Source organism: Odontomachus brunneus, unplaced genomic scaffold (genome assembly GCF_010583005.1).
Source record: "Odontomachus brunneus isolate Ranch 3 - 2012 unplaced genomic scaffold, Obru_v1 Obru_scaffold_006, whole genome shotgun sequence".
NCBI classification, from domain to species: domain Eukaryota; kingdom Metazoa; phylum Arthropoda; class Insecta; order Hymenoptera; family Formicidae; genus Odontomachus; species Odontomachus brunneus.
In genome coordinates this window covers 1,197,492-1,221,165 of record NW_022639456.1, presented here as the reverse complement: position 1 = coordinate 1,221,165, position 23,674 = coordinate 1,197,492, and the positions used below count along the sequence as shown (strand labels likewise).

Sequence of the window (23,674 nt, the reverse complement as noted above, 5' to 3'; positions counted from 1 at the left end):
TTTTGCTCGAGTAAGTATGTCACGAGTAATCGTTATCAATTATAATGCACATATAAAATTAAAAAATTGTAAAAAATCCATCGAGTTTTGTTAAACATTAAGAGTAACATACCGCCACGTTGTTCAGTTAGGATCAAAATTGAAAGTCTATTTTTTCTCTTTTTCTTTTTTTCAGGCCGTCACGAGCACCACCTGATTCCTCTCGCGATCTCAGCACAAAGATTAAATATTACGTAAATCATACTCATTGTCATATTTACATCATTATCATCGATCTCCATAGTATCCATCCCCTCCTCCTCCTTCCTCTTTCTCAACTTCTCATCTATATGCCCTTTTCGTCTCCGATACGTTTTCACAATTTTGGTTCCGATGTAACTTCGCGAGTCGCAGCCATGTCGAAAGCAATGTTTAGGGTATGCGCGTCGCTCTCTTCTATCTCCTTCTCAATCTCTCCGTTGATAGACAGAAACACCTCCCGTTACATATATATATATTTACGTAATGATAGAAAGTAAAAATTTCTCCTTTCGACATACATTATAGTATATTCCCTAAGCACTACTAGCGTACGTTCGGCGCGCGGGCGTGTAGTTTCTCTCCATAAATAATAAGAAGGAAAAACCTATTCTCTCGGTCTGTCGGTCGGTCCACGCGATGATGAAACCCGCGACGACGTGTGATAATCTAGGCCGGCGTGCGTTGTCGCGAAACTGCTGCGGCTGCGGCGGCGGTGGCGGCGGCGATGGATCCTCGGCTCACCGGTCGACCGATTCAGTCGGCTGTCACGATCAGCTGATTATCGGTCGGCACGTTCACTGGCGACGCATCCTTCCGTGGCACGTCGTCGTCGTCCACGAGCTTGTCGTTCATCATCGTAGTTATAACGTTGTCGGTCGTGACAGCCAACGTGCTGTCGGGTACTCCATTCGGCAACGCCTTCGTCTTGTTCGACGGCGTGGTTTTCGCGCTCGTTGACACCCTGGACGCGACGACCTTTGACGTCGTTTTCTTCGTGGGCGAGGTAGCCGTCGTAGTGTTGGACAATTTTGCACTGGTCAAACGTGATTTGGCGGCGGTGGCAGCGGGCGCAGATGCGCGACCAGTCTTCGGCGCAGTCGTCGACGACGTCCCGGTGGTGCTGCGTCCAAGGGAGATTCGCTTGTTGGCCGTTTCCTTGATCTGCTTGTCGATCATAGGTGACTTGACCGTGCTCGTTTTGGCGGTGTTTTCACGCGTCTTGGTAACGCCGCTGGAAGCAGGTGCGGTTTTGGGTCTCGACATGCTGTTGTTAAGTCCGCTCGTCGTCGCCGGTTTCGGCGATGAGTTCGTGGACGCTCTGACGGCCAGGGAGGCGGACGTGGGTCGCGGCTTCGATGACACTGCAGATACGGATGTTCTAGTAGTCGTCGACGACGATTTGACTAGTGTAGTAGCCTTCGTGCCGCTGCTGCTAGTCGTGCTTTTGCTTATCGTCGACTTGGCAGCGATGGGTTTGTTGCTCGCGAGCTGCTTCGCGTCGCCGTTCGCCGTAGTTGATTTCTTATCGGAAAGTCCGCCGGTAGTGCTCGGCTTCGGCGAGGTTATTGAAGTATTTATGGTTCTTGGTCTTGATGCGACGGCGCTGACTCGTGAAGACGCCGTAGACTTCGTTGCGGTCGTGGTCGCGGCTTTAGCAGCCGTTGCTGTCTTAGCAGCGATGCTGCTCTTCGTCGTGGTGTTGGAGACCGCAGCTTTAGCCGATCCGTCGAGCTGCTTAGGACGAGCCGCGGCTGGTTTTTTCGTCGCTGCCGATTGCGCCGACGTCGCGCTCGTCGTCCGCGCGGTCGTGGCACTCACAGCTGCTTTGGAGGGCGAGGTCGGCGTGGATTTCGCCGACGCTGCCTTCGTTGTCGACGTGATCGTTTTCGTTGTTGTTGTGGTGGTGGTGGCAGTTTTCGTCGGGCGTTTCGCGCTCTTGACTTTGGCAGAGCTCGCGACGGCACCGACCGCCGTTGCCACCGCAGCGGCTGCAGCTACGGTCGCTGTGGCGGGTATCACTACTGTCGTAGATTCGGCAGCAACGATTTCCTCTTTCGGCTTATCCGCTGATAACTCTGCGGTTTCAGTTTTGTCTGTGGAAACACTCTCGGCGGTGACTTTTTCCTCAAGTGTCTCGTTGCTCGTAGGTGTCACCTCTATGGGCTTCTCTTTCTCTGGTTCTTCCGGCACATTACTAGACACTAAGGCCTCCGTCGGCGTGTTGTCCAGCAAAAGCGATTGGATCTTCTCGTCTTGCGTTTGCTCTTCCACGCTCGCGAGCGTACTTGGCACGACTGTGTCGTTTTGCGACGTAACAATCGACGACGTCTCGACGACATCAACGTTCGTGAGGACTTCTTCGTTATCCTTGAACTTCGATTCGCTGGAATCCAAGTCTACAAGTTCGGCAGAGCTCTTCTCGATTTGTTGTTCTTGCGTCGAATCATCAAGCATGTTCACACTGACATTTGTTACTTCCGCCGCTTTATCAACTTTGAACATAGACTCGCTGTCAAAGCCTACAATCTCCGCGGAGTTTTGCAAAATTTGTGCTTGCTGCGCTGAGAAATCGACCAGCAGATTCATGTCGACATTCGCGAGCGTTGGTGCTTCACCAATCTCCAACATTGGTTCGTGGTAGCTCGATTCTACAGGCGCCGTGGTGCTTTTCACGATTGCATCCGATATCAGAGAATCGATCGTTGCGTTGACGTTTTCGTACGTCGCGCTGAAATCTGTGGATATCTTCATATCTTCAGCTCTGATTTCACACATCTCATTGCCCTGCGAAAAGTATTCCATCAGTTTCGCGGTTTCCTCGGTCTCGGTATTCGGTTTGTGGTCCGTCTCTTCTTGCTGCACGGTTATGTTCGTCGGCGTTTCTGTGTTTTCTAGCGACAGCTCCTTCGTGCAAACGATGCTCTCCCACAAATCCTGCGGTTGCTGATCCACAGCAGCGGTCACCGCTTCAGTCGATAATGCCTCGAAGATAAGATTATCTACGTTCTGCCTGCCAGCCGGTACCACCGAATCCAACGGTTTCTGAAGAAGATCAGGCGCGTCGTTCGTGTTCGAGACGCAGTCTGAAGCAAATGGATCCAAGTCGTATTGTTGGCTTAATTTGGAAACGTCGATTTCTAAAGAAGAGGCGACGGGAACAGCAGCCGTTGGACTCAATTCGGAGGGTATCACTGTCTCCTCTTCCACCGGTTGCGGCGAAGCACACTCCAGTGTATCCTGCATCGGCGACATAGACGACAAAGAAGATTCCTTCGCGCAAGATTCTGCCGCAAGATTCGGAGTCTCTAGTAGGTCGGAGACGGCGGATTGCGCGCTCTCGCTGACTTCCTCGACCTGTTCTTTCGCCACCAAGTGATCGTCGTCGATCTGCGAGGCGATCGGTTCCGGCTTGGGAGTCTCATGCTCGCTTGTGAGGTCGTCCGTGAGCGGAGAAACGCCGAGTTCCTGTTCGATGGATGACGTTTGCTGCTGTTCCACTGTTAAGACCTCATTCGTTATGAGATCGGCAGATGTACCACCGTCGGTGTACGGTGTCGACGATGCGTGCAGAAGATCGTTCGACTTATCCATGAAAGGTGTATGCGTGCGATCCTCGTTCGCGTACGGCTCAGGTTCAGGTGAACGCGGCGGTGTGTTGTCGTTCGGCACGTAACACTCATTCTCGTCGCCCTCGACGTCTGCGCCGCTTAGGTCGTGCACGGCGTTCAAGTCGACGCCTCGTTCGAATGCTACCTCGAAGTCGCCCGGTGCGAACGACATCGCCATGGGATCCGTGGCAATATCATATTCCTCCACCTCGGACCCGACGCCGCCATCGTCGCGCATCTTCGCGCTCCACTGTTGCGTGGTCGCCATTATGCGCGCAATCGACTCGTCGCCCAATTCGGCTCTCGTCGACGAGATCTCCGACACGTCCAAGCCCTGCAGATTATCGTGGTCGCCATTCGTATAATCTGTCTTCTCGTCTATCTCCCGTGGACGATGCGACACCTCCTCCTCAAATTCGCTCTGAGTCGGCACCGGGATATCGTCCATCACCAGCGTTTGCTTCAGGGGCGAGCCGCTTATGGGAAAGTCCGTGATGTTTCTGCGGTCCAGCAACGTGGGTGACACCGCCGTCGGCACGAATTCGGCCGCGTTCGGATTCAGTTGGAAATCCATGTCTGCCTCTTGTGTCTCTTCTTCTTCGCTGCAGGCGAGCTTTCTCTCCGATTCTCCTTTCAACTCTCTTTCGTCGCTTATCTGAAAGCGCAACAGCGTTACACACCCTCAAACGCACGCACGCATACAGAGACTGTGCCACCGAATGACAAATCTTTCTATCGATCGCGACGCGAGCTGGTCGACGCGACGACAACGACGTTCGATACTTACATCGGTGTCAATAAGCTCAGACGAGGTCTCCTCCTCCGTTCGTCTTTCGCATTTAATATCGGCCGCTTCCTCCAGAGATTGGACTTCCGAGTTATCCTTCACGTCAAGCTCGGGATTCTCCCGTGTGTTCTTCTCCTCGTCGCCCGGGGCTGCAGCGCGGGTCGCCGTCGCGGACTCCTCTTTGTTCGGATCGATACGATAGTAATTCCACTCGTCCTCGGAATCCTCACTGTCCGCTACATTATCCGCTTCGGGGATCAGTGCATGCTGGAGAGGTTCTGGAAGAAGCGTGGAGAGAAGTTAGGGATGGAGTTGGAAGTCATAGATTATAATTCGCTCTACGCCACCACCTTCTCCTCTTCTAACTCTCTCATGTAGTTTTCATCAAATGCAAACGAATCGCACACTCACTGACGTCAAACATCGCTACTTATGTGCATCTTTCGAACCATTCTGAACGGAGAAAGGGGACGGCAGGTGGTTTTCGTTACGCGACACGTTTTATCGCGACCAAGTAAGAAGATTCAGCGTATCGCACACGTGCTTGTGTGTCGAGTAAACGTGGCGTTCTTTCTTCAATAATTTATTGACTTGCTTGAGTTTCTTACAGGCGCTCTCGTGCTGCTTCGTCTTACGAGGGTACCGTACGTGATATTACAATATTCACACCTTTATTTCCTTATTAGTTTACCACGACAGATTCGTCTGTCCGCTTTATCCTCATCCGAGGATTATCGGAGTTCTCGCAAAAAAAAAAATTGCCAGAGCAAACGTCACACGAGAGCCCGGAAGCTACCGCCCGCTTATTGCACAGTAAACGCGTACGAGTTCCAGTACAATTCGCTCAGCAACGCGAAGGAGGGAGCATTACGCTTTCCCCTCAAACCACACGCTTCTATTCGCCTCGTTAACGTCAGCGAGGCAACGTACCTGCGAGCTATACCTCTCCTAATGACCGGAGGGATATCGAGCAGAGAGATCGAACGAGGAGTCACCGGCAATCAATCAGCGGTGTACGCGAGCTGATCAGGTTCGGAGGACGAAGAGGACACGATCGCGCGTCACACACACATACATACACCGCGGGATACAATATATTTGGTATGGGCGACGACCGAGTCGACGACACCCACCCACCCTCTGCAGGACGACGACGCGACCGGCACGCTCGTAAAACGGAATGACTCTTCGCGGAGCGGAGCGATCGCCCTCCGGTGACTAAGAGGAACTACGCCCGCCAAGAGATGCATTATCGATCTAGTCCAGAGAGCCTCCCCCCCGGAGCACACCTCTCTCCCTCTCGTCGCTTCTACATCGCCACCCATCCAACCACCACCACCACCCACCTGTGCACCGTGTCGCGGGATAGTAGAACGGGGAAGGGGAGGTGGATGAGGGAGAGTCGCCTCCCCGAGATTGGATGGACCTCGGAAAACCGTCGAACCGAACACGTCGCATTTATTAGCGTGACGAATATTCGGACGAATTCGAGGGATCCTTGACCTTCCCAACACTGTTTTCCCGAATCTCGCGAAATTGAACTCGCAGCGGTGAGCTCCAGCGGCAGAGACGGTGTTTCCCGGCTTGAGGATTTTTACGGGGGATAACGGAATTAGCACCACGGACCCTCTTCTATTCCCGACCCCGAGGGTGAATTTTTTCCGCTACGTTGCCGTTATCCGATGACGGAGTGGACGCTTTAATAATGCGCGATTAATTTCGGCGGAAAAAAACGCTCCGTTCGGTTTTAAACGTGCGTTTTACGCGACAGGTTAATCCCGATACATTTGCCAATTTGAATAAACCGCAGGTATATACGGTTTCATTAATTTCGCCGACTGATACGGTTCATCCAGCCGTGTGATCGTCGCAAGCCCGTTGTCATTCGCCGGTATTATAAATTCGTATCATTATTACACACACGTCGTGACACGTGATATTTTAATCCTTCGAAACGTGACAGGTGTAATTGCATCCGAAAATTATGCGGGCCCTAACCGTGCTACTTCAATTACGAGCCTGGAGAAAATTCTCCTTGTTGAAGATACGCGTGAAATTTTTGTTCCGCCGCTCTAACGAGTCGAGACAAGGTGAGAGCACATTTAGACCGAGAACAGGGGAGGGGGGGGGGAACAAAGGTGGAGATTATACACAGAATAAAAGAGTTAGTATCCAATTAAAGACGATATAATCAAAAATTAAAAATCACCGTTTCATATATACGCGAGCAGCGATGTATAATTTTGACAGGAGAACTTTCAAGTGTCTTGAATTCCAACAATGTTATCATTTTATTTGAAATATTACATAAGTCTCATGAGAAATGCTCTTAATATGTTCTCCCGACATTTAAAAATGTCATTTTCAATTCGATCTTCTGTGCTTTTTTTCGTTGAACTACATAAAATATATTCTTGCAAGTAACTTATTTTCGTTTAACGTTGTGTAATTTCACCTAAAGATCGTGTCAAAAATAGATATTTCCCAAACAAGAATGTTCTTTTCTGTGCAAAAAGCGTAGCTGAAAGAACAAGATCTACAATTACACGAGGTGAACCTCGATCTATCGGCCCACCTGACTGGAGGCCGGAAAACCTACATGAAAACTGGTTAAGGGACGTTAAGAAAAACGCGCGGCCCACACGGAGAGCGCTCGCTTAACCCGTTCTTAATTTTGTCTTAAGTTGCTTTGCCCACCAACGCAAACTCGTGCCGACCAAGCTCTCTCCCACGCGCTCTATCACGTCAAACGCGTTTCACATCCGTGCGGATACACGAGCGGCATATGAACGCCGCGGGTTCAACGCTATTGTATCCGACTTCGAAAAATGATATCCCGCGGCGCCGAGTAGGGAACCAGCGCGGATGGTAGATGCGCGAAAAGATTCGCCTCGATAACGAATCGCGCCTAACGCGATTCCACTTCGCGCGCACCTTCGCGCCCCTTCTGATCGGTTCTGATCGCACGTGTCGTGCCTTCGAGGAAAGCGCATCGCGACGAAGAACGACCAACGCCCAACGACGCATCCCAGCGGACGGAATATGCGCGGCGAAGAGGACGGAGGGAAAAAGCGCGAGTGTGTCATCTTCCTTTGCCGTCCTCGCCGTGTCTCTCTTTTTTTCCACTTTCACACGCCGCGCTTTCGGTGCACGGCGTGTATCGGTCGTGAGAGCACGCAGAGTAAAGGGGAGAGTTAATTTTAAACCGACGTGTGTCAGAAGGACCGACGAAAGTACGTGGATGAGAAAGAGAGTGAGGGACAAACAGGAGGAGGAGAGAGTAAGACAGTTTCTCTCGGTTGTATCCTGGGACATAAAATATTCGCGATATGCTATAAAAAATACAAGTATATCGAGTATACCGAGAGATATGCGCGGATCGGTTATTACAGTGCTCAACCAGAAAAAATTATGCGAAGGATGACGCAATGTTTTTCGAGAGCAACTAGTCCCAAACAACATGAATGTCTGAAAGACATCTTAGAAATTTGTATTAATAGTCGTTAATTGAAACTTGCCTCAGGTGGGATACTTAGATTTGAATTTGGAGATAGACGTGAGTTTTTCACAGCTAAAACGCGACTACAAATACAATGTCGCATATATAATTCAAATAAAAAAACTTAAATCTAACTCTGAACTCTGTAAAACGTAGAATAAGTTTCCAGTTACCAGATTTGTATTAAGACCCATACTAATAGTCCTTGATTGAAACTTGTTTCATGCGAGTTGCTCAGACCTGAATTTCAAGTTACATCAAAGTTTTTCACTTGAATCATACGATACTCGTGAAATTATATTTCCAATCGCAACTCAACTGAAATTAGGATTTCCCGAGATACGACAAAACATGCGTCAGAAATGTCACGAGAGGAATCTGAAAAAATAGGACAGAGTGGAGAATTGAAGGGGACAGACTGAGAAGGGGACGGTGAGAATTAAATCCCACCCAATGCGTCTTACACTCTCCACACGCCCTTTCTAAGGATAATACCTTAATCACCGCTGTCTAGCGCAGTCTAGTCGCGGACAAACAACGAAATGATCGCCTGTAATGACCGGTTGATTTACATGCGAAAACGACGACGGCGCTGTGCTCGATTTCACGCCCAAGAACCAGACATTACCTAAAAAGGAACTCGACGCGGAGCGCGAGCGCATAAATGAAACAGGAGTGCATAATTGAAACGGGATCGCGAGAGCAAATAGGATACCACGTTCGATCGGCGATCGCAATTTTGTTGAATCGAGCGTCCGTTTCTTTTTTTTTCAAACACACAGATCTCACTCTTCCGAATCAAGTTCGCTCTCCTCCACGCGGCTCTTTCAGTTCCTAAAAATCGCGGTGCACAGTTCACTTGAATTCGCGGGACCGCTGCGGATTAACCTTGGGCTTCGCGCGGACACGGAAAAGACACGGCGAGAGGGAGTTTCTATTTTAAGTCGCGAAAAGGCACGAGTCGTAGTCCGGCTTCGTTTGCACATGACCAGAGGACAGTCGTGCCCGCGAAGACGGACGAAACACGACAAAGAAACGGAGAGAGAAAAGGAAAGAAAGAGAGAGAGAGAGAGAGAAACGCGACAGGCGACTCCCGTAATTATTCCGGAGTAATAAACGGCGGGTTTAACTACACGGCCGACGAAGTGTGCCTCGTATCGTCGCGCGTATGCCGGCGAACATGCGCGCACATCGCACATTCGTTCGCCCTCGGCAACAGAGGACCGCGTCGCGTCGCTCGTTACGTAAATAGTTATCTAAGTAATGTCGCAGCGTTTATTTAAGAACAAACGATGTATACGGGTACTAACGCGAATTCACCGAGCGCGACCGTATGGCAAGTTTCTTTTATCGCGCCTCTCTCCTCCGAGTTGAAGTTCGCGAGGACAGGCTCGCGAGTTCTTTCCTCACGGCCGCACGAACGCTCGTAATCTGTCACTTTGCGCGCGTGAGAAACATGGACGATGTTTACATGCTTCCGTCTCGACGGTGGAAAGAGAGGATGACGGAAGTGCACGGGGAGGGCGAAGGAAACGGACCTTAAGGTGAAGGTACCAATTGCCGAAAACATATCTGATACTGGACTCTCTCTCTCTCTCTCTCTCTCTCTCTCTCTCTCTCTCTCTCTCTCTCTCTCTCTCTCTCTTTGGTTGCAGGCCTAAACTCAGTGGCCCTTTCACTACAATTTGATATGGAAGTTGAATAGATATGAGAATTATAGATTTAGGTTTGTTTCTTGGAGGAATTCAAGAGGAATTTAGTAAAGGTAAGATTATCACCATGATACCTGGACTTGATCCTTATTATTTTGCTCCTTAAAGCGTGATCTACAATATGCCATTTGTTTTTTGTTTATTTTTTATCTTTTTCTAACTAAAGGCTCGAGACTTAAATTCGACAGAGATAAAGAGAAAGAAACAAGAAGCAAAGAGCACATTGTAGATGAAGCTTAAAGCTCCTGGCTCCCACTGCTGCGAAATTCTGGATTGATGAAGCGAGAACACGTATGCCAAATATTCTTGCGTGCCATTTTCAGATCAAAAGATATTTGTGTGAAAGAATATTTCAGAATGCTTGAATGTACTTGCAACATGCTGCGAAAATTATTCTTCTCCTTGACAGTCTGATAAATAGCGTTAGAATCAACACGGTAAAATCACGAAGAAAGATGCGTTAAGGAGGAAGATTGCGCTAATTTTAAGACTATATTTATTAACTATAATGAGGGAAAAGAATAGTTTTCGAAGCATCTTACAAGTAGCCATTCAAGCGATCTAAAATATTCCTTCACACAAATATCTTTTGATTTAAAAATGGCACGCAAGAATTTTTGGCATGCATTTTCTCGCTTCTGACGTCATAAGTCCAGGGTTCCGCAACAGCGGGACTAGGAGCCTTAAATATGAATATTGAAACTTTTAACATAGAATATATCTATGTATGCTTCATATTGAAAGTTTGAATGTCCGTATCTAAAGAGCAAAACAATAAGAATGTTGAAACAATAAGGGTTAGATATATGTTCGGACATTGGTACTTTTACCTTGAATCTACGGCATATAAGTTGCACAGGATGTGTGGCGGTAGATAACACGCTCGTCATTATAGTAGTCGTTAGCGCGCAATAAAAAAACACGCACGTTATCTCTCTTTCTCGACGTTATTACCGGCGGTCACTCAGCAGCATCCGCCGATGATTCGGTAATCCTTTTTTGGAACGTCGTTTTCGTGCTGCAGCGTTTCCCACAGCGCGCCGCTATAATCTCTCCTTCCCTTTCTTTCTCTCTCTTTCCGCCTCACGTGATCGCTTATAAACCTCACAGAGCACGCCGGCAATTATCTCTTACTTAAAACTTACGAGATACGCGTTGATTTCTGCTTCCCGTCTGTGAAAGCAAGGATACGGTAATGAGAGGGAGTTCTTCCTCTCGAACGGGACGTTCCCGTAAGAAGCCGCGTTTCGTTCGTGATTCCACGTATGAAGATTCGCGGACATCACCGCGCGCGACGTGCTAACGCGACAGATTCATCTCTGTGCTCTTCGGAATTGAAGTGGGCGCCGCCGGCGAGATGGAAGAGCGACCAAACAGACAGCGGGATGACAGCGTTGTCGCAGAAGCCCGAGCGCGCGCCTTCACTTTGAGAAAGAGCAACCGACTTACAAAGTACTTATCACATTTCGAAGGTGAAGCCGGAGAGTCGAGCGGACTCTCGAAGCGGAACGGAACTTCCAGTACGGTAAAAGCGTCGCGGCGCAGGAAACAAACGCCGCCGCTGCCGGACGGAAGTACCGGAACGATCTCTCTAACGATTCGCCGAGTTGCGTCACCGTAGCCGCCGCGTTCCGTCGGCGATAATTCGCTGAAATCAGCGTAAGACTAGGCTCTCCGCGGCGTGCCCGACGTGGCGACGGAGATCCAATTACCTTGGTGTCGCGCGGCAACGGCGAGGACGACCCACCACCGCCACCTTCACGTCGGGACGCGGAACGGATCGCACACGTTACTTTCGAGTCTATAAATACACGCCTGGACGACAACACACGCGACGTGGGAAGGGGACACACGCGATCGGCGGATTAATTGCATCATGAGGGAGAGGGAGAGAGAGAAACCCCGGGGGGCATGCGAGGAAAGCATCTTCGTGAAAAGCCGCCCCCGCGGCCTCGGGGCGGCTATCAATTTGCAATTAACTCGCTCGATTATCGCCGGGCTTGGCGATTTTACGCGTCGCGCACGCTATGAGAGAAGCGAATTGCAATTTCCTTATCAACGGCCAGTACTGACAACTTCGACTTTATCATCTGTCTGTCTCTCTCTTTCTCTCTCTTGAACGTTTGCTCCGTCATATCGCACGCACCACTCAATGCAGCTACGAGAATCATTAGAATTTTAATGCGTTAAGAACATTCGTTGTAAAATCATGACTGTTAATTTTTCGCATCGCGACCATGGTGCGATTCGCAAATCTTTTCGCTCTTTTCTCTCCGTCTCTCTTTCGCCAAGTTCTCTCGCTCTGTCTTGGGAATAAAGGCGCATCGGTGAAAGCGGAATTTTTGGGGCTCATTAGAACCGGTCGTAGTAGCCTCGGCGAGTTGATTTTGCAAGATTCATATCTCGGCAAGCTCATCTTTCTGTTTGTAATTTTTTGGCATTTTTTTCGTAACCCGGAGAATTCGGAGAATTCCCGTGTATCTTGGAGAAACTGTCCTCGCAAATTTGAGACTGACATGTGTCCTCGAAAAAGGGCAGTTCGGAGTGGGGGAGAGGGAGACGATACTCCGTTGAAATTCTGACGAGTTCGGAATTCGCTGTTGCTCGGCGCGCGCGCGAGGATGAGTCTTCGCCGCGTTTAGTCACGACTATACCGCAAGCATTGCGAGAACTGGCGTAAGATCTATTTTCGCGTATTTACAGCTGCGAGAATTAAGCTCGCCGGTGCGATCTCTTGTAACTCGCTGAAGGTGAAACTGAACGGCGCAGAGCAGCATGAACGATCATTGACACAACGTGCGAGGACAAATCCGCGGGACGCGACCTCGATTTTCGGACAACGACAACGACTGTGACGATGACACGCCGTCCACAGGACGGTACACAACACAGTGATTTCACAACACGATATTTTCGTACACGCTTCGCATGATACGTCCCGCAGAACTGTCTTTTTCCGCCTCTCTCACTCTCTCTCGCTCATTCGCTCTTTCTCTCTCTTCGCTTCTTTGTTTCTTTCTTGTTCACACGAAAGACGCACGACAGATGCGTTGGGAGGCGTCGAACGCGCAAGGAAGAGAGGGCGAAAACGGCAGGTACCGCTCTTGATTCGACTTTTAACGCTCGCTTCAAGAGAGACAGAGCCGAGGAGAAAGGAAAGAGAGAAAAGATGTAGAAGCGCGTGTACGTGAGAACGAAGGAGCGAGAGCGAGATGAGACTGAGCCCGGTTCGAAACCGGTATACACACTCACCGCGTAGTTCTGACTTCCGGGCCACGGATTCTACGTCTATTCTCAACGACAGAAGCGCCGCTACTATCGCGTCGCGTAGAACGTATTTTCATCGCGAGCACCACATTGGAAATTCCGCCGGCCGAGGGCTTAACCCCCCGGTCGGCGTGCGCCGGCCGGCGCGACCGTCGTACTCGTGTTCGTCGTCGTCGTCGTCGTCGTCGTCGTCGTCGTCGCGGGTTATTTCGCGGCGCATTTGCGACCGAAACGTCGCGCCACGCTGTCCGTTCCAAATTTAAATTCACATTTCGGCCTCGGCGTTCCCGGTGGAACGATGGAGGCCGTGCGCGCGCGAGCGTGCGTGCGTGACTTATTCAACGTACCTCCGAGAGAACGTGCCTGGTCCTCCGCACCCGGTCAGCGGATGCAGCCACAGTCGCGCAGAGAGATGCAGAAAGATCACGGTCTCACCGAAGAAGCGATACGCGTGTGTATAATCCGATCCTTCGAGAGAGGCTGGCGTATATCTCGTGCACAGCGACAAACTCTCGAGGGAAGCTCGAACAAGGAGGGCGCGCACTCACAACCGTACGAGGCTCGTAAGGAACTGCCGGCGATCCCCTTCTAACGCGACGCAACAATTGGCGGCACGCCCGCCGATTGGTCGCCCGCCGATTGGTCGCCCGCCGATTGGTCGCCCGCAGCCGCGCTCGCGACCAATCATGGCCGCGCTGCGCATGCTCGCGTCGCAGCGCGCCACATTCAAACGTCCGTAACAGTGTTGGGATTCCTCGACTGAGGACATCTCTGGCATCGACCAAGTAAAGCGGGGAGCGCACACCTTTACATAAAGGCATAATGCACAACGCGTAAGAAAATTGATCAACCAGAATTCTCATTTTTATTGCCACGATGAAAATGAAGGACTCTGATTGGTCAATTTTCTTATGCGTTGTGCATTACGTTTTTATGCAAGAGTGTGTGCTCTTCGCTTAACACTAATGATATCAGATTGGTCTTACGAAATTTTACGCACCAGAAATCTCACTGTTCAATAACCCTCTGTCGGTAAATTTGTCGATAAAAATGCGTAAATCAATGCAGATAAATGTTTTTACAGATAACTATAGAGATGCATTTTCATAACAATACTAAATATACTTCATTTTGGTTTCTGTGCACAACGATAAAGCATCAAGATAGTTGTAAATAATAGTAAATTGTAATAGTAGATAGTAAAAAATTTAAAAATTAGTACTATATTGGATAGCTAAAAATAGTCGATAATGTCATCCTTCTTCAATTACCTCCGAGCTTCTCGAAACCTCTTTGCTAATAATACTTAAATTTACCCAGGACTGATAGTCTTTAGTAATACCTTATTCGTGTTACTGACTTCTTACTGATTGATCCAGTTTATTGTTTAATCAAAAATGGTAGGTCTGAGGATTATCACATAAACTTCATAGTTATAAACTCCACAAAACTCTAGACTTTTCTGTAGTAAAAATTGCTATTTAATGGGATATATAGATATAAAAGGAATATATAGATATAAAAGATATAAATATAAAAGATATAGATATAAAAGGAATCAATTTCTTTTGGGAATTAAAAGACCTATTTTAGTAATGCAGATACCATTTTCAATCAAACGTTGTCCAGACTCTTACTTGAGGAACTTATATCGGGCGACACGTCAGTGAGAGATATTCGACGATACTTTGCGATATTGTTAAGATAAAATTATCGGTGATAACGTCAGTCGCGGAATTGATGTTCTTGGAAATTCGTTTGAACTGCACAGAATTAAGTCAACTCGCTTTTGTTGCGTTATTAACTATTTATGCACAGTTAGAAGTGCCGTTAAACGTCGCCGACAACGTCTATACGATATTACGATTTCGTGCAGATTTAGAAAGAAGGAAAAAGAAATTCGCTTTTTTTGTCAGTGAGACGGAGAGAAGTAAGCGGAAGCGAGAGGAGAGAGTAAAGCGTATATAAGGCAGAGTGTGTAAATGGATATATACTTGGCGTCGCAATAAAGTATTTTTGTCCCATCGAGGATAGATAAACGTCACGTATCTCCATTTGCGAATTACTATTCTTTTATACCAAAGATAATAGTCGACGTAAACACTGACTCACCACTTATCGTAATGTCGTATTCCAAGATTGAAGAGCAACAGAAGTGTCTTTACGTTATCAAAAAGTAATGAAAATATAACTTCTCGAACTTTTACCTCACATTAGTCAAACTTAAATTGGAAGTAGTTGTAATAATTTCTCAACGTCAACTATCTATCTTACAGTCCTTATTCATTCTTTAATATTTAACATATAAAGTATATCGAACGTTGATCGCTAGTGACCGTTATGGCATTATCTATTATTTTTCTTATAAATAATTCTAATTGAGAAATTTTTGGACACAGTGAGACTTTGAGAAAACCACGTGTCTACTGGGACTAAAATTTACGACGCCTAGTTTACAACACTCGCAAAGCGAGCTCTCTTGCGGTTATCCTACATTTGACATTTCCGTTCATCGAGAAAGCGCATAGCGAATTTGTCGAATGAAATACGACTTTTTTATTACCCTTACTGTGTTAAAATTCCCGTGTATGCATTGTTACCCGCGATGCGGGTTGAATGGAATCAATTTTAGTAGTCGATTAGAGAGACTGACCGCTTTCCTCGTACGATATCTTTTTGCTGACACATTCAAGTGCTTCTGTACGCTCTTCTATTTCTAACTGTCGTGCTTTAAGCGAAGTATAAATCGCACGTATCAAGCGTTTTTTTCAGAGGTTCGCAGTCGAGTTATTTCTACAAAAAGCGTAATAAGACTCGATGTTGTGCGGTGGACGTTATTGGCGCCCTATCAAATTGCCGTTGACTTACGTTTGAGAAAAAGCAGAAATTGACACATGGCGAGACGTAGGCCTGTCGGTGCCGACAGCGTATACGGAAGGGGATGGAAAGAGGAAAAAGGCGCGATAACACTCACACGATGTGATATTCCCGTCGAGAGAGAAAGAGATAACAGTTTCGCTTACGCGTGATCCCAAACTTTATCTAAGATAAGATACTCTATGTTGAATGCAACGTGGTGTCTTTCTTGCAAGTCAACAAGGGACGTCCGTCGTATTTCGAATGAAGCCTAGACCGGAAATAAGAGAGGGTGAGATCCATTTATAGTTTGCGCAAGCACGAAAATCGTGTCACCGCAGGAATGCATCATTGTCTCTCAACGAGGGACGAGTCGCGCGGTAATGTGCATCGCGCACTCAAACACATTGCCATTTTACTTGCAATTCGACAGTAGTATGTGCGTAGGAGAGAGTAAAGCGCGCAAAAAAAGCTACGTCTCTCAAGACGGCGGAGGAACTTACAATGAACTTGTCTCTTCATATTCTTAGAGCGCGCGATATTCTTACAAGGATATGCTCTCTCTTTGTTCCGTTTCTTCTTTCTCTTTCCTATTTCAAAACTATTCTCTCTCGCTCTCTCGACGTTCTTTCCGAAATACCCCGTTCCCTACTCCCGTGCTGTATAACGACTAGACGCAATCTCGACGCTGATGTGGCGTGTATGCGGCGACGAGGCCTACGGATTTACATCATCTCTCGCCGGCCAATCCGGCCGTGCTTCGTTCGCCGAACTCGTTCGGCGCCGGTCCTCGGCGACCGCGAGAAGGAACACGAAGGTGAAGACACTCACTTCCGGCGCAGGCCGAGGACGTGAGCGCCGAACGAGGTCGAAATGTAGTTCGCCAGCGATACGAACAGACTGCTCACCGCGTGATAAGCGTAACCGTACACCAGCGCGACGCACAAGCGAGTCCTTACGGATGACAGGTTGCACTTACTAGCAGCTCGCGGCGGCGAGGGTGGCGACTCGTCGTCGTCGACGACGGGTGCGTCGGGCTCGGTGACGCGCGCGTCGCTATCTACGACGCCGCGTGGCGGCGGCTGCGGCACCACGTCGTCATTGTTGTCGCGCGGCACGTTGTCGTCCGCGCCGTAAACGTCCTCATTACTCTGTCCTCGGATACGATTGTCCATCACGTCGTCGGCATCGTACGTTCGCCGAATGTTCGCATTGTCGCGGCTAAGATCGTCTTCATCGTCCTCGTCCTCGTCGTCATCCTCGTCATCGTCGTCCTCGATGTTGTTGTCACCTTCGCTCGCGACATCACGCCGCGACTTCTCGTCGGGGAAGAGCTCGCGCGACAGCCGCTCGAGCGGCGCGCGAACGTCGGGCGCGTCGTCGACGGCGTCGACGTCGGTCTCCGGACCCAAGTCACCGTAATCGTAGTCGTCGTTACCGTCCAGGTCTTCCACGTGCTTGCCGTTGCTGGAGCTGGTGCCGTAGATCAGTCGACGGTTATCGTCGAGATCCAGATCGGTGCCGTTCTCGTGCTGCAGGTCGGCGTCGAGCTTTTGTTGCTGCTTCACAAAGGCAGCATTCACGTCGAACTGGCCGTTGACGTTCGACAGGAACGGATTGTTCGAGTCCATGTTGTTCAGCGTTAGACCATTCGGCGCCGGATACGACAGTAACGGATGCGCGTTCAGGGGTCGCGAGGCGATCTCGATCGGCGGTGTCAGGAACACTACTATCACGGTGATGTTGTCGAACGAGCCCGCGCGCTTAGCGCACTGCAGCAGAGTCTGTTGCACGTATTTGAGGTCGTCTGCAAGAATAAAAAAAGCAACGTTAGCTAATTCCTTCATAATTGTAAATCGATCACATGGAGAAGATACGCTTCTTTCACATTAAATCTTTTCAATTTCTATGTTCTTCTATAAAATTTCTTTTCCACACGGAAAAAAAGATTTGCTAATATATGGACAACTAAAATTATTAACTGTAGGAGCAAATTTTCTTGCTTTCATAGCAAAGTTATTTAGTTGTAATAACTAAAAGATTTGCTAATATATGGACAACTAAAATTATTAACTGTAGGAGCAAATTTTCTTGCTTTCATAGCAAAGTTATTTAGTTGTAGTAGCTAAAAGATTAGCTAATATATATATTAGCAAATCTTTTAGTTATTACAACTAAATAACTTTGCTATGAAAGCAAGAAAATTTGGTCCTGCAGTTAATAATTTAATACATATATATATTAGCAAATCTTTTAGCTACTACAACTAAATAACTTTGCTATGAAAGCAAGAAAATTTGCTCCTGCAGTTAATAATTTAATATATATATTAGCAAATCTTTTAGCTACTAATTTTAGTTGTCCATATATTAACAAATCTTTTTTTCCGTGTATGTTTCTGGTAACGCAAAAAAGGATTGTCAATGAGGTCTATTTCGCTAAGATAGTTAATTTTTTAAAAATTAAAAATTTGTTTTAATAGCACACTTCAGTTTCCGAGACATAAATACTATATATCAAATGAAATGATACATAAATTACTATAAAATACCGATCTATTCCTCAGTTACCAAATTCTATAATAATTTTCACTATAAAACTCTCCCGTGCACAATTATCGTCATTTCGAGAGCATGCAAATTCGAAGTGACGCGCGCGCTTCTTGCGCTCTCTCATTTCGTTAGAGACCCGTTCTAAAGAATCGAATAATGTTCTTATTGTTGTTCTTATTGCCCTATCACTGAGAAAGGCAACGAGATTATCCTGGGACAGATCTCTCGTCGTGTCTCAATCATCTCGAGTAAATCCCCATGGTCGTTTTCCCACTTGCGTGTATCTCAATACGTGACGCGATGAACCGAGTGTTTCCGGAATCGAAGTACGATGGAAAAAGCGCTGCGCCGTCGTTTCGCCCCCCTCGACGGCGGAGGGTTCAAGTACGAGGTTACTGGGGCCGCTGTGCCGGCGCGAACGAAGAAGACGTCAGACGCCGTCCGCGAAGAAGGAGAGACCCGAAGAGACGCGGAAGAGACGAGAGCGAGGATATACAGTGCAAGTATTTTTCAATGGATTCGCTGTTCCGTGGTCAATTAGCTTATCGGCGTGAGTCATCGTAATAAAAGTGCAGCTAAGGTTTATAGTCGGCGGAGTCAATGGTTCGTGAATAAAGAAGTACGCTCGGGGATCATCACGCGATCGCACTCAAGAGGCACGTAACTATCGCTTCTATCAGAAATATTGTTTCCTATAAAACGCAGACACTTATAACTGTATGTAACGCGCGCGCCCGCGGTGGTTGTACAGGTGCGCTCGTCGTCGCAACGCGACGCGAGAATCGTCCTTGCTGCGCTTTACTCTCCACGGCATAACTCGTCGGCCTCGTCCTTTTCGTGCAAGCGCTTTCTCGGTTGATCAAAGAGGATATTCTTGCACGGATTTTATAATAAAAATAGGACCTACGGAATCTTGTAACCAAGAAATAGATCGACAGTTTTGCAGCACTTGATCGTCCCTTCGTTTCTTCGAATTTTTTTTATATTTCAGATACAGAAATGTTGTGCATTGAAACATGTTTCTAATGAAATTTTTTATCGTTACTTGTTATTTTATTGTTACTTGAAGATTTATTGTGTTTCTTAGCAAGGCAGATCTCACTACTGACAGAGTCTGTTCCTGCATTATCAGAAACATAATAATAAAATTGAAAAAGGAAATGCGGCCAAATTTAACCCCATTTTGCGGCATTCGAAATCTTAAATTATTTTTCGATAAAATTGTAACTATATTCATGATTGCACGTGGATTGTCGAATCGATATCGTTTGGCGGATTCGAGTGTTCAGGCAACGTTAGACGCTGTGTTCATTAAATTAAGACGTCTCGACGTTAGTTTCTTTTTTTTTCTTGTTCGAGGGAGAAACTTTCAGGAGTCGCGCACTATTTTGCGTGCTGTGTCGCGTGCAGCAGTCCGCGCCTAGAAATTTCACGTCGGACGAAAGCTCGGCGAATTAGTGAAAGTACTTGACGCGGCGGCTCTCCTTGCACCCGCAAGAAATATCGTGCGGCCCTGGCAGAAGGTACGTTGACCTACGCGCTACACCGCCTATCGACGCCTGCGTATAGTCCTCTCTCATCCCTCTCTCCTTCGTCCTCCGCCGCTCGTTCTCTCCTCTTCTCTCTCTCTCTCTCTCTCTCTCTCTCTCTCTCTTTCTGTCTGTCTCTCCTTCTCCCTCTCTTGCTCTTTCTCTCATGCCGTTTCGTTTCTCCCCTTGCCTACCTCGTCGCGCTCACCTCTCTCGCCGTCTTCTCTTTCATTCTCTCGCATTTACGCTCTAGTGACTTTATTATGCCGCAAAAGCGTTCGTCCGTCATCCGGCGGGGAGGGAGAGGAATATTAATTTAACCATCGGTCCGCTTTTCCGCGTACTCGCCGCCCCCTCGCCCCCTTTCCCGCCTTCCCGAATGGGAAAGAAAGGAAAAGAAAGATCGCTACGCAGCGTCGCGAAAGAGAGATCTCCGGTCGAGAGACCACCTGAAAACCGTCCGGTCGCCAAGGCGATAATTTCAGAAAGAGAGCGGGACGCGCGAAATCGAAGAGTTACATCCTGCGAGGGTCGGACATCCACTCGACTGCCAATGTCGACCGCTGCTGCGAGCACTATCACCGACGGTCACCCGAGGACATCCGCATGGTTACCGATGACGCATTATAGGCGGCCAAAGGGGACTAATACGAGCGGCGGTAACGATCGATAATCGCCGGCTTGTATCGCCCGACACAAGGATCACGCGTGCGATAATTGGCAAAGATACTCCTCGGCCGATGTGTGATACACTTATTTCGTTCCGCGATTTCCTACGGGGAAGGAGAGACGTCTCATCCTCCGCTGCTTCCGCTACAGATGGAGGATGCAGCGCACAGAGGAGGGAAATAAAACAAAAAGCAGCAGAAGGGAAACACGTATCCGTGATGCACGCGTTATCGATTGTACGTGCCTCTGCCGAGGATTCAGCGAAAACGTGTGCGCGCACATTGTTAGCGCGCGAACGCGAGGGTAGGAGAGCGAGAACGTGCGCAAATGACGTGGTCGGCTGTACACCATCAGCAGAACGACGAGTGTCGCTCGTTTAATGAATTCTGCCGCATTTTTCTCCCGTCTATTCTACGCGGCCACAATGGACAACGCGGCGACGAGACGACGAAGACGACGGCCGTTCAAGGTCGCTTATGGTAACGCGTTACCAGCTGCGTGCGTTGATAGCGGCGCTACGATAAGACTATGAACGAGAGTCTCGTGCATGGGTCAAGATAACGCTTGGTGCTTTAAGGTCTTGTTATGTTCGACCGCATATTCAATTAGTGCGCGAACACGAAAAGAAAATGTCTCGCTGGTCTAGGTAGAATTCCACGGCCCCTATTAGTAGTTGTTACTTGAAACTTGTGAGATACTTAGTTCCGAAGATAGATGAGAGTTGCTTACTTGAATTATGTATGCGGCATTTGCAATCACGATTCAGCTGAAAAACTCACGTCTAACTCTAAATTAAAATCTGAGTCTCACTTCCTGTGGCTTTAAGTAACGGAGCTAAGTGTCACGGTTAAAATTGATCGCTGTGTGTTTTGTGTCTGCTAGATAATAGTCTGTGTTACGTAGCATTTACATAGCAGCAGTATTCTAACAATGTCTGCGAGTGAATTTGGGTGGGTGTGAGGATTATTCATTCGTTTGTCTCTCGTCGTTGCTCCATCACAATCAATCTTTACAAAAAGTGTGATTGGCTTTAATCTAGATGAGCGCCATAAAGAAGCTTTCTTGCTGAAGAGATGTGAACTATGAAATATGAACGAATCAATAAATTCCGGTTGAAGTCTAAGTTAATAAGAGACCTTGTTGAAACAGAATTCTACTAACTTCAACCAGAATAGAATTTTTATTCTGGTCCACCTATATTTCACCCGAAATTTGCTTAATCCAAGCAAACTTTTTTCTCGCGTACCTCCACACCGTCGGTAAGGATCCGAGGCCGCGACGGAGACCGCTGCGGGTACTTTTTTTTGCGGCGAACGGCGATATAAATTACACGGAAATATTAGATTACACGTGCCGGTCTCCCGTGCGACAGCCCGGCTTCGCGGAAAAAGAAAACGGCGTCGCGGTTGTGCGTACTCGAGGAAAACGGCCGTTTTTTTCTTCCTTCCTTCCTTTACATCGGCGAGTCGCCACTCTTGAGCTGCTCTCGATCGGGAATTTAAATCGTTTCCCCCTCTCTCTTTCTCGCAAATATTCCAAATTCCAAAGATCCTCCAACTCCAGTATTCGTTTTGTTTAACATTTAAGATACGATGATGACGTCTCATGTCATCGCGCTCGTGTTGTTTAGTTGAGTGTCTTAGGCACAGACCATGGGGTGTCTATTACATCAAATATTAATAACTGATAGATAAATCCTCGACAACTTTTCACGATGCCATCACTTTCGTCCCTTACAACTCGGATTTCTTGCTCCAGATGATTCTTACTAGTCGCACAGAGATCCTCAAGAGACCATTTGCGGCAACCGCAACTTATTTTTGGATTTCCTTATCCCAATATGGAAACTATCAATTCATCCTCAAGTACATTCCATCATTCTCTATATCGTCACATTTTGTAAATGAAGGAGCAAACTCGAAGAGTCAGGGCGCTTAGGCCTGATGCCAAAGTATGTCCCTGGCCTTTGTTGTGTCATCATTTCCAATTCTTAATTTTTTCTTATGGTCTCTCGTTATTATTTTCTTTACGTGCATGTGTGTTATTCCTCCTCTCACGATATTATTTAATTTTCAATCCAATCACATCTTGTGTTTTCATAGCGTGATTTGTGTCTCCTAAAAAATTCTTACCAAGATTTGTAAATCAGGCACTCTTGCGAAATTGCGTCGCATGTCTGTGCACAGTTTTTATCGCCTCGCTGTGTATTACACAAGTGAGTTATTTATATCCAAGACAATAAAACGAACCCTACTGTACCTTACTTTCTACCTATCTATATCGTGGACGTGCGAATTTTCCGCGGATCGCCGCAACGTCGTTTCTCCTCCTTCCACATCAAAAGCGCGGCTCCTCCATACCGATATGAATTATGTAGGTGGCACGCGCATAAGTACATCCAGGTTCTCGCTCGCGGAACGATCGTTGAACCAATGTTCATCGGAGCCGACTGCCTGCGCGTTCGCGGTTGCCGCTCCGGAGTAAATCAACGCGTTTTACCGCGTTATCACGTATCCGGTGTACCAAAGAACGAGCACCGCCGTGCCGCACGCGCGGGGAGAGATCGACCATTTGAAATATTTCGCGGCGCTCCCCGCTGGGAGGCGTGTCATCAATCCGCGACGGTGTGCAAGTTTCACTTAATCGTAGGTGAGACACGGACTCCCTTTTCAATGTCTCCGCGAGAAAACGAAGATGGATGATAGGCACACCATCGCGCGCTAATTATCAATTTCATGTTTACGATACATTTAACAATTAATTTAAATTTTCAGACACTAGCTGATGAATATTAATCGACCCACAATCGCGGCTTACTCAAGTCGCGAGGCAAACTTAAGAGCAAGATCTCCAAAGCATGAAGTCCTGATTTGAGTTATTCCCGCGCGAGAATCTCACTAAACGGCATCGTGACCGAGATCATCATGGGAAACTTAAGACGACAGACGGCTCAGAAAAGTCTCCCTGAAAACCCTCCCTGAAAAGGAGAAGAAGAACAACCCGACTCAACTTTTCAAAACGAAATAGCGTTGACGTTTTAGATATTAGAGCGCGGGGCAATCCTCGCAGCGTGCATCGTCAAATTCAAAGCACAAACGAAGTAGGATTGGAAGAAGAAGCGAACGTCCGCCGCGGTGGGCTTTCACAAGGTTGAATATCGCGCCCTGAAAACGC

The 23,674-nt window shown here is 47.7% G+C and overlaps 1 protein-coding gene across 1 annotated transcript in view; it reads right to left on the bottom strand.

The window, feature by feature from the left end:
• The window catches only part of LOC116851343 (serine-rich adhesin for platelets-like), a 54,572-nt gene continuing 30,898 nt past the window's right edge, over nt 1-23,674 (bottom strand). The window contains exons 8-10 of the mRNA XM_032830666.1: nt 16,730-17,557; nt 4,417-4,694; nt 1-4,284 (exon numbers count right to left, since the gene is read on the bottom strand). Coding sequence (XP_032686557.1) covers nt 775-4,284; nt 4,417-4,694; nt 16,730-17,557 — 4,616 coding nt within the window. The 3' untranslated portion in view covers nt 1-774. The remainder of the gene's footprint in view (nt 4,285-4,416; nt 4,695-16,729; nt 17,558-23,674) is intronic.